The sequence below is a fragment of the Phyllostomus discolor genome, chromosome 5 (genome assembly GCF_004126475.2).
Source record: "Phyllostomus discolor isolate MPI-MPIP mPhyDis1 chromosome 5, mPhyDis1.pri.v3, whole genome shotgun sequence".
Classification (NCBI taxonomy): Eukaryota; Metazoa; Chordata; class Mammalia; order Chiroptera; family Phyllostomidae; genus Phyllostomus; species Phyllostomus discolor.
This window is the reverse complement of record NC_040907.2, coordinates 175055287-175065633: the sequence shown is the minus strand read 5'-3', so window position 1 is coordinate 175065633 and position 10347 is coordinate 175055287. Positions and strand designations below refer to the sequence as shown.

Below are 10347 nucleotides of genomic sequence, written 5' to 3'. Positions count from 1 at the left end.
GACCCTGTCGACCAGGGAGGGGCTCACAGGGCAGTGAGGCCTGGTGCCCCCAGGACGCCGACTGGGAAGAGTGGGCGTGGTCAGGCGCAAAGCGGCCCCAGAGCCACCCAGCGAAGAGGATACAGAGAAACCTTTCCCCGGGAGGCCATGGTCAGGAAGGGGCAGTCATAAAGGGCTGGGGGGGTCACCTGCGCGGGGGAGCATGAGTGTTGTGGGGACTTGGGCACAGGACCTGAGCCGGGGGAGGGCTGTCTGGCCACACACGGACAGTGGCGGGGGACTGGTTCATAGGGAGCCCGCCCCACCCCGGGCGAGAGGTGTGGGTGAGGACAGGTGGAACACTCAGCACCCACGTCAGACCGGGGTGGGGCAGAGCAGGGCCCAGAAACGGGGCCTGGGCGATGGTGGGCGTCTGAGGGATGTTCTCAGATGAATCAACGGACGGACGGAGAAGCTCACGGGGAGTTGAATGGCATCCTGTTTAGAAATGAGGACAGCGGAAGTCCCCGGGAGTCTCGCTGGTGCCCCCCAAGGCCAGCTCACGGCCACCACCTCCTGCGGCAGGGGCCGGCGAGGTCTTCCGCCCCGGCCCGAGCTCTGGTGCCCAGGCTGCGAGGAGCCCACCTGTGTTAGAGGAGAAAGACGAGCTTCGGGTCCTCAGCAGTTCCTCGGACCCCCCAGGGTCTCTGGGCCCTGGACGGTCCGACACCCCAAACCCAGAGGGCCGGACCAGAGCTGGACAGTGAGCTGGGGGTGCACGAAGCGGGCCACACCGTGCCCCCTCCCACTGCCTGCCCAGGACCCCGTGAGGCTGACCGGACTCTGTGCCGATGACAGAAACCCAAATAACAGCTGCGGCCCCCCTAAACGCCACGCCCACCCGTGAGACTCCACAGTCACGAGCCACTCCGACTGGACAGCGAGGGCCAACGCCCAAGCCGGGGACGGGAGTGAGGGTTCTGGACACACACACAGAGGGGCTCTCAGGGCCTTTAAATGTAGGTGCTGCCCAGAGCAGAGCCGCGGACATAGGCGCAGTACAGCAGGGCCAGCACGAAGGACAGGGCGGAGCACAGGGGCGCACCCGCCGCGCTCAAGGGCGCCCTCTCCTGCTCCTCCTCCTCCTCCTCCTCCTCCTCCTCGGGGCCACGCTGCGGCTCCCAGGCGTCGTCATAGTCCTCCTCCAGCACCAGGTCCTGGGGCACACTGGGCCCCTCGACCTTCTCCTCCATGGGGACAGCTCCGATGTCCTCATAAACGCCTTCCGAGGGCAGGTTCTCCAACATTCCAGAACCTGCAAGGGCCACACCAGAACCTCTAGTCCTGAGGCTCCCTCTGTCTGCATCCACGCTGCCCGGCCCCTGTGGGGTCTCTCAGGAGAGCCAGGAGCCTCTGTTCCCCACTGGGGTGCACATGCCCCCCACCGGGGGCACACTTCCCCGAGCACCCAGGACCGGGTGTGCTGGCCCCAGAGCCTGGCTCACAGAGCTCCCCAGCAACACAGCTGACAAGGAATGGGCACCCTCAAGGCTGTCCCCCCACCAAGGCATCCCCAGAACTACGAATCCTCTCCTCCAGACCCTCTCAGAAGCAGGGCAGAGCCCAGGGCCCCCTGTCCCTCACCAGTCGTGAGTCCGTGTGGGACTGAGCACGCAGGGCAGGGACCGGGACAGAGAGGGCCTGCAAAGGGCCAGGGTCTCCAAGTGCAGCTCTTCCCAACCCTACAGGGCCCAGGCCACCCTCGCCGGCCTCACCCACCACCTACCCCTGCAGGCTGCTCTGCGGCACCACTGCGCCCCCAGCAGCAGGGAGACGATGCCCAGGAGGGTGCCCAGGATGATGCAGAAGGTCATGGGCAGCGTCCCAGCCTTGAGGGCAGGTAGTGGGGTCAGGTGAGGGCCTGGAGGGACAGTGAGAGGTGGGTCCTCCCTCAGTGCCTGCCTGCAGGCCGGGGGGATTGTGACCTGGGGCCTGAACCTCTAGGGAGAGGGAGGGGCCCTGTTCTGCACCCCCAGAGCTGGCCCAAAGGTCAGACGGCTGAGGGCAAAAGTGAGGGGTACAGCAGGGAGGGGACAGGAGGGAGCCCACTGCCCTCACTCTGCCTTGGGCACAGTGTCCGAGAGGCCACAGCGTCCAGGGGCCAAACCCCCTGTTGCCCAGGGAAAGGCCCTGAAGGAGAGACTGGGGGGGCCGGGCCTGCGAACCCTCCTTCGGCTCCGCACCTGGCAGTGACCTCCGAGAACGGGTGTCTCCAAGTGGCGGTCCTGCTCTCGCTGGCCTTGGCCCCCACCCCTGCACTGGGCTCCAGGGGCCCCTCCATGCCCCCCCCCCCGCCACTGCAGGGCTCCTCTGGGTCAGAGCCAGACAGGAACACTCAGACTGGGGCCTGAGGAAGGGCCCACCTACCTGACGCTGGTGGCCAGACCGTGGCCCCCCTATCACCTGCAGGACAAAAGGGCCAAATATTGGGGTGAGGAAAAGAGGCAGCCATCGCCCTGAGCAGCCCAGACCCTCAGAGCAGTGCCCCAGCCCCATCAGCCAGAGCCTGTCCCATCATCGGACCCCCATGGGGCAGTCTATGCTCCCCACCCAGAGGGACCCGAGTGAGGCAACCTCAGGGCTGGGCCTGGGGGGGGCACCCACAGGGGGCGGACACTCTGGAGGAACCCTCCTGATCCCCCTCCCCAGCCCCCAACAACCCTCTTGCCTCCTGCCCACTCACCGGAGCAGCGCACGCCTGCGTCCTCCTTGTGCCCACAGTCCGCGTGTCCCCAGGGCTCCGCCGGGCAGTCCCACAAGGATGCCTCGCTGCCCCGGCAGCCCACCTCGTCCAGCCACACGGGCCCTAAGCCTGGACCGAAGGCGGCCCCTGCCAGGGCGCTGACAGCCCCGCCGCAGCCCAGCTGGCGGCACACGACCTCCGCGTCCGCCAGGTCCCAGGAGTCATCGCACACGGTGCCCCAGGAGGCGGCGAGCCAGAGCTCCACGCGGCCTGAGCAGCGGTCTTCACCCCCGCGCACGCGCACTGCGCCCTCCTCCGGAAACGGGGGCGTGGTCACCACAGGGCGGGACTGGGATGCCGAGCTGACCGTGGCCAGAGTCGTACCTGGGCAGCTGCCGGTGGGCGGGCAGTTGAGCGTCTCCCTGGAGTCCTGCGTTGTTTTCTCGGGTGATCCTGGTGGGTTAAGGAGGGGCCGTCTGGAGCGAATGCCCTGAAAATCTTCGGGAGGAAGCTTGTGGAGCCCGAGGGACCCCAGGCCCCCCCCATGGGTCACCCCTGGTGTGCCAGCCCTTCCGGCCCCACCCCCGGCCCACAGGCCCCACCTGAACAGGTGACCCAGGCCTCCTCTCCGCGGGTGCAGGAGTGCGGGTCCCACGGGGCGGAGGGGCACTGCCACAGCGTGAAGCTCCGCAGCCTGCGGCACTCAACGCTGTCCACCCAGGAGACGCCCAGGCCCGCGTGGACGGGCCTGTTCTCCAGCCAGCCCTGGCGCCCACAGCCCAGCTGCTGGCAGACCACGGACAAGGAGGCGTCCCTCAGGGCGTTACTGCACACGGCGCCCCACGAGCCGTTGTAGAACACGTCCAGCCACCCGGCGCAGGGCTGGGCGCCGCCCCGCAGCCTCAGGGCCACCGACCCTGGAAGACAAGCGGGTGGGGCCAGGGGAAGTGTCTGCAGGAGGAGGGGCCGCGGCTGAGACGGAGGCCCGGGCACCCCACAGCAACACAGAAGAATCTATTTGCTAAAATGATCAATTTAGCTCTTGATCAAAACTAAAGGAATTAGCCCACAGCGCCACGTTCTGACTCGGCACCAGCCCAGGCTGGCGGGTGTCCGCCGACTGTCCCGGCCCCGTGACCAGCGGGATTCGGAGAGGGGACGCAGTGCAGAAACGAAAACGCAGCCATCTGCGGAGAGCTAGCCCTTCAGACCTGTGCTCCGAGGGCCTGGGGGACCCCGAAACCGCCTGGACCAGGGTCCACACAGGCGGCTGCGTGTGCACTGCGTGTGGCGGGGTCCCCAAAGCTAAAATGAGCCTAGAGAACCCAGGGGCAGGGATGGCTCGTCCCGCAGCATCACGGGGCTCAGAGGACACAGCCGGGCTCTGTCCCGGGCCCTCCAACCCTGGAAGGGCGGGCCCTGGAGACGCGAGTGCTGTGGTGTCACCCCCGCAGACAGCGCGACCACCGGCACCCCCCGCCCCGCGGAGGGACGCAGCTCCTGGGCGGACCTGAGCAGAAGGCGCCGGCGTCCTCCTTGTGCGCGCAGTCGTGCCGGCCCCAGCCGCGCGCGGGGCACTGCCACAGCGCCGCCTCGTGGCCCCCGCAGCCAAGCTCGTCCATCCAGATGCGCCCGGCGCCCGCCCCGAAGTGAGCGGCCCCCGGGGCGCGGAGGGCGTGGCCACAGCCCAGCTGCCGGCAGACTACGTGCGCGTCCCGGAGGTCCCAGCCGTCGTCGCACACCGTGCCCCACTCGCCGGCATGGAGCACCTCCACGCGCCCCGCACAGCGGCCGGGCCCTGCGACCAGCCGCACCCGGTGGCTCCCTGCGGAGAGAGGCAGTAAGGGCGGATCCAGCCCCGCCCCCCCGGGCGGATAGGGAGACCCGGGGTCCTCACTCACCGGAGCACACGACGCCCACGTCCCGCGAAGCCCCCGAGGACGCTAGCTGGGACGCAGACACGTTGCACTGGGTCAGGCGGGTCTCGGTGCCCAGGCAGCGCACGCGGCTCAGCCCCACCTTGCCGGCCCCTCGGCTCGGCGCGGGCGCATCATAGGCTCGTTCCGCCTCTCCGCACCCCAACTGCCTGCACACGACACGCGCGTCCTGCAGGTCCCACGCATCGTCCAGGACGCGGCCCCACACACCGTCCAGAGACACCTCCACGCGGCCATCACAGCGGCTCTGGCCGTCCCTCAGCCGCAGGGCATGGAGGAGATCTAGGGAGGCGGGAGGAGGCAGGGGCGGGGCGGGGCGGACTGTATCTGCGAGAGGACCACCACCTCCCCTGAGCCCCGCCCACCCCGCCCCGCCCCTCTGCCCGCCCTTCCCCCCACCCACCTGCGCAGACCACGGCGGCAGTATTTCCCGGGGCACAGGCGGGGGCCCCCAGGGTGCTCACGGGGCAATTCCACAGATAGGGCTCTGTCCCAACACAGTGGAACCTGTCGGGCCAGATGGGAGCATCCCCGCGCCCAAAATGGCCTCCTCGAGGAGTGGCCACCACGCCGCCGCAATTGAGCTGGTGGCAGAGGACAGTGGCATCTGCCAAGTCCCAGTGGGCGGCACAGAGGGGTGCCCAGGCCCCCTCCACCTGGAGCTCCACGCGCCCCTCGCAGCGACTGCTGCCGTTGACCAGCCGGAACTCTGGGGTGGGGGGAGAGGGCGTCAGGCCGTCTTTGACCCGAAGATCCAGCAGGGGGCGACTTCCTCCTCTGCCCCGTGTGGTGGCCGCCCAGCCGCAGCCCGGCTCTCGCAGCTGGCCCCCCACCGCAGCTCAGTGCTGGCCAGCATGGCGCAGGTGCAGCGGAGCCCACACTGCACAGGGCCACCTCGAGGGGGTGTGCACAGTCCTCCAGGGCCAGACTCCAGCCACTCTCTCTGTGTCCCTTCTTCCCTCAACCCTCAGCAGCGATGCCCTCTCACAGAACCCGACCCCGGCCTGCTGGAGGCACCTTGGTGAGCCAGGCCAGATCCCCCGGGACGAGTCCCAGCGCCCCCTCCATCCTCACCTGAGCACCTGAGCCCGGCGTCCTGGCTGTGCCCGCACTGGTGCCCAGGCCCCCGGAGGCAGTGGAACAACAGGGACTCGTTGCCCACGCAGCGGAAGGCCTCCGTCCACACGGCCCCGGAACCCTGGCCAAAGTGGGCGCCCCGGGGCGTGGACACAGCCAAGCCGCACTGCAGCTCCCGACACACCACGTGGGCCGTGGCCTGGTCCAGGTCGTCGTCACAGACGGTGCCCCAGGTCAGGCCACGCTGCACCTCCAGGCGCCCAGCACAGGGGTGCTCGCCGCCCACCAGCCGGGCCTCGGTGTGTCCTGGGGGAGGAGACATGTTCTCAGTGAGGGGCAGCTGCCCTCGGGTCAATGGCTCAGGAGCCGCCCGGTCCCACAGGAGGCTCTGCGTCCAGGCAGCCAGTCTGCCGTCAGCCCTGCGTGCAGAACAGAGCGGGGGTCCCTGGCTGCTTCCCGGGACCGGAGGTGAGGGCCACCCGCTGCATTTCCTCTGAAGCGGCAGGCGGCACCGGTGTCCCCCGCCCGCCCGGTGCCAGAGAGGAGGAGGGGCGGGCGGGCGGGGAGGCGGCCTCACCTGAGCACACCACCTCCCTGTCCTGCTGGAAGTCGCAGCCGCTGCGGAGCCGGTTGTTGAGCCTGCAGTTTCGGATGGTCGGCTCGGTGCCCTCGCACGTCATGTACTTCTGGCCGCCGCCCGCGTCGTGGCGGGAAGCCTGCAGCGCGGGGCCGCAGCCCAGCTCCCGGCAGAACACGGTAGCCTCCTCCTCGTGCAGGCCGCAGAGGCGATCCACGCTGTTCGCGTTCCTGATCTCGGGGAGCCCCGAACAGGGGCTCCGGCCCTTCACCAGCCGGATCTCCCGGAAAGTTCCGTCTGCAAAGCGCAGGCCACACTCAGAGGGCGCCCCCTGCTGGCCCCTCCGTCGCCTGGAGGCTGCGGCCTACGCCACAGCCAGATACTTCCGCGCAGGCCTAGCAGCTCCCTCCAGGCCCCCACCTGGGACCCGGGCTCACAGCCCCAGGGGCAGGCCCTGCTCCTCCCTCCATGCACCGGCCAGAGGGCGCCTGCTACGAGGATGGGGCGGCTTTCTGACCCAGCATCACGAAGGGCCCCTGGCTCCGAGGGCCCCACTCAGAGGGCCCATGCCTGTGCTGTCAGGCTCTTGACTACTTTATCGTTTTCGAAGGGGGCACCTGCCCCCTCACACCCCAAGCAGAGGGCCCACTTCAGAGGCAGGCGCTATGAGGGGCCTCGGGAGCTCTCGGCCACCTAAGGGCCCACAGAGAGCTGAAGACCCTCAAGACAGACCTCCCTGTCATTTGGGTAAGAAATCCTGATTGGAAACCCACAGTGGCCCCTCAAGCCTCTTCAAGTGTCCAAAAGACCAGGGGGTCCCCACCCCAGCCCCCTGTCCACTTTCCTCTCCTCCTCGCTTCAGCGGCTGTTCCGCTGCTGTGTTTGTCACTCTGTCTGTCCCTGGGGAGCCCGGCTCTGCACAGCAGCATTTGCCGGGCTCCTCACAGCCGCTCCCCCAGCCCCAGCACGGTGCCTCTCGAGGACACGCGTGCTGGACGACTAAGGGAGGGCCCCTGGCACAGGAGGAAGGAGCAGCGACGAGAGACTGCACCGTCCCAGGGGTCAGGCCGGCTCCTGTGGCCGGAAGGAGCCCGCCCACAGCGCCCACAGGCCTGCCGCCCCCCGCCCCACCCCTGCGCTGACTTACTCGAGCACAGCACGACCACCGTCCACTCGTGGGGGCAGGGGCTGCGCGTCCACGCCCCGAGGCTGCACTCCCACAGCGAGGACTCGCCGCCCCTGCAGGACACGTTGTGGAGCACGGCCGCCGTCTTCTCTCCGGGCAGCGGGACGTACTTGGGGGCGCCCACGGCCCAGCCGCAGCCCAGCTGCCTGCAGACCACGGATGCCTCCGCCAGCGTCCACTCCCGGTTGCACACGTGTCCCCACTGGCCCTCGTGTTGGACCAGCACCACGCCATCACACGGGCTGTGTCTGTTTGCCAGCCTCAGGTTGCCTGGCCCGCCTGCGGAGGGACCCCCGGCCTCAGAGGGGCTGCACAGTCCAGCGCCAGTGGGGGGAGGTGGGGCCAGAGCTGCGTGGTGGCAGCCTCTGCATTCGTCCGGGGCCAATCCCAAGGCCATGGGAGCACCCCCCAGCCCTGCCCTGTCCAGACCTCTGATGCCTGCCCATCGACCCCTCAGCCCCTGGCACCCCCCCCCAGCCGAGTCTCATCACAGCCCCTTGACCCTCCCGCCTGGAGCCCCAGGCCTGAGCTGCGGCAGGAAAAGAAAACAGTGTCCGAGGACAGCCATGTGGGTGGGCCAGGTCACCCCAGGCCTCGCACCTCAGCACCCCCCAGGGCCGCCCTCCACTCACCTGCCCCCTCACACAGCCCAGGACCCCCCGAAGCCAGCCCACCCACTGTGGATCGGGGTTGCTGGGACAGATGCAGCCATGGCCCCTCAGTGCACCCAGCCTCTCGCCCAGCGCACCCCCAGGCTCCGAGCCCTGGGGTGGGGGCCCTGCTCAGGGCTGGGACAGGAATCCCCTGCATTTCGGACGCCCCAGGACGCCCCACCCACATCTGGGCTGAGTGAGGCCCAGGCAGCGGGTCACCCCTCAGGGTCTGGGCAGCTACAGAGCCACTGCTTCCAGAAGGTTCAGCGGATGGAGGAAGAAACTTACCAATGGGGCCTGCCCAGAGACTGAGGAGAAGGGGCCCAACTCCCAAGGCCCAGAGAGCCGCCCTCATGGCCCCTCGGCCCTGGGGCCTCAGCCGACACCTGCCGCTCAGCTGGGGCAACGGTGGGGGTGGCGGCCGGAGTCGAACCCGAAACTGCAGAAGCAAAAGCAGCGCACGGCCTCCCGGGACCAAAGGAGACGCGGGAGCCTCTGCAGAGAGCACCAGGGGCCCCACTCCCGTCTGCGAGCAGCGCAGCCAATGGGCTCCGCCGCCCAAGCGCTGCTCAGCTCAGCTCAGTGCGCGCAGGGCCCCCGGGCTGGGGTTTCCGCTCAGGCTCACGAGCTGCTGACGGGGCTGCCGCCTCCGAGCCGGGGGCAGGCGGGTGGGCCGACCTGCCCCCCGAGGCGGCAGCCCCGAAACCCAGCCGAGCCCGGCCGGCCCACCCTCCAGGGCGCGCCCTCGATCCCTGGTCAGGGAGCGTTCGGGAGTCAGACACCGAACACATGAACACGAGGAAAACAAGGGGATGCTCTCTCTCCCCCTCTTCCTCTCTCTCTCTGCAAAAAGTAAACACCAGGCCTGGTGGCCTTTGCCCCCCACGCAGACAGTGACAGAGTGACACCAGACACCCTGCAGGCCAGCAGGGCCTGAGCGGGGCCTGCAGCTCTGGGAGAGCGAGACTGGCCGGGACAGTACCGCACGGGCTGCGGAAACTCAGCTGTCACTGGACCTCAGAAGGCCGACACCTGTGCCCTCGGCGGCCGAAACAGGCGGCCACCTGCTGGAACAGAACATGCGAGGAGAATCCAGAGTCTCCTGACTCCTGTCTCCTGTCACACGAAGCTGATCCATCCAAGCTGACCATGAACTCGGTGGTCAGAGACAAGGGTGCCGCCGCCGGGCTGCACGAGGCGCCGGGACTCACGGACGCCCTTCAGAGCGGCGCCCACCGAGTTTTCCCCGCAGACGGCAGAGGCTTCTGACGCCAGTGGAAGAAAGAGAGAAGTGCAGCAAACACACAGAGGTCGTGAGGTGAGCCTAGGGCAGGCATGCGGAGACGCCGGGGTCCCCACACGCTTCGGGTGGGGCTGGGGTGCCCTGCACCTGCACCCCTCCTCCTGGGTTCACAGCAAAGAGAAGCGAAAAGCCGTGTCCACACAAAACCTGCTCCTAAGTGTCCGTGGCAGCGTCACCCATCATAACCAAAGAGACAGAAACAGCCTCAACGTTCACCGAGCGATCGACGGACACACACGCACGGTACGTCCGTGCCGTGGGGTGCCGTCCGCCCCCTGACAGGAACGGGGTCTGGACACAGGTCACGGCAGTGTGAGCCTTGACAGCGCCACGCTGAGTGAGAGAAGCCAGACACAAAAAACCACAAACATGATTCCTTTTCTGTGAAACGTCCTGAACCGGCAAATCCAAGACACAGGCCGCGGGCTGGCGGTTGCCTGGGCTGGGTGGGGGCAGGCGTGGACAGGGACCGCTAACAAGCACAGAGGGTCCTCTGGGGGCGCTGAAATACTCTGGAACTGGCAGTGGTGAGTGCTGCATGATTCTGAATGTGCAAAAAAAATGCTGGATCAAACAGCCCTGAAGGATGCATTTGGTGGTACGTGAATCAGCTCAGTGACGCTGTTAGTATTTTTTAAAGAACCACATGGATGTCAGGGAACTGAACACACAAAACCTGAAAATGGCTTTAATTCAGGGGACAGACTCAGTAGGACAGTGGAGACGGCAAAGATGGCATCCGAGACCTTGAAGACAGACCAGCAGAGTTTACGTGCTGTGGACACAGGGGAAGTGTGGGAAGCTGATGGAGCAGCAGAGGCCCCGGGGACAGCCGCGCAAGGTCTCGTGGTCTGTCACTGGGGCGGAGAAGACAGTGTCGTGCTGAAAAACT

The 10347-nt window shown here is 67.8% G+C and overlaps 1 protein-coding gene across 1 annotated transcript; it reads right to left on the bottom strand.

The window, feature by feature from the left end:
* Positions 1-450: 450 nt before the first annotated feature.
* LOC114497007 (scavenger receptor cysteine-rich domain-containing protein SCART1-like) lies at positions 451-7896 on the bottom strand. The gene is made up of 11 exons (XM_036027539.1): positions 7461-7896; positions 6314-6610; positions 5734-6042; positions 5063-5368; positions 4624-4941; positions 4233-4547; positions 3325-3639; positions 2723-3175; positions 2407-2442; positions 1766-1900; positions 451-1294 (listed from the first exon to the last, which is right to left on the bottom strand). Exons 1-11 carry the CDS (start codon positions 7894-7896, stop codon positions 993-995), a joined length of 3222 nt encoding a protein of 1073 aa, XP_035883432.1. The 3' UTR covers positions 451-992.
* Between the last annotated feature and the right edge of the window lie 2451 nt (positions 7897-10347).

Coding starts and splice junctions, on each gene's coding strand:
- LOC114497007 (XM_036027539.1), bottom strand. CDS start 7,896: ATGGCCTTGGGATTGGCCCCGGACGAATGCAGAGGCTGCCACCACGCA. Junction 6,043..6,313: donor CAGGGAGGTGGTGTGCTCAG/GTGAGGCCGCCT, acceptor CTCCTCCCCCAG/GACACACCGAGGCCCGGCTG. Junction 1,901..2,406: donor GGTCTGGCCACCAGCGTCAG/GTAGGTGGGCCC, acceptor CTGTCCCTCCAG/GCCCTCACCTGACCCCACTA.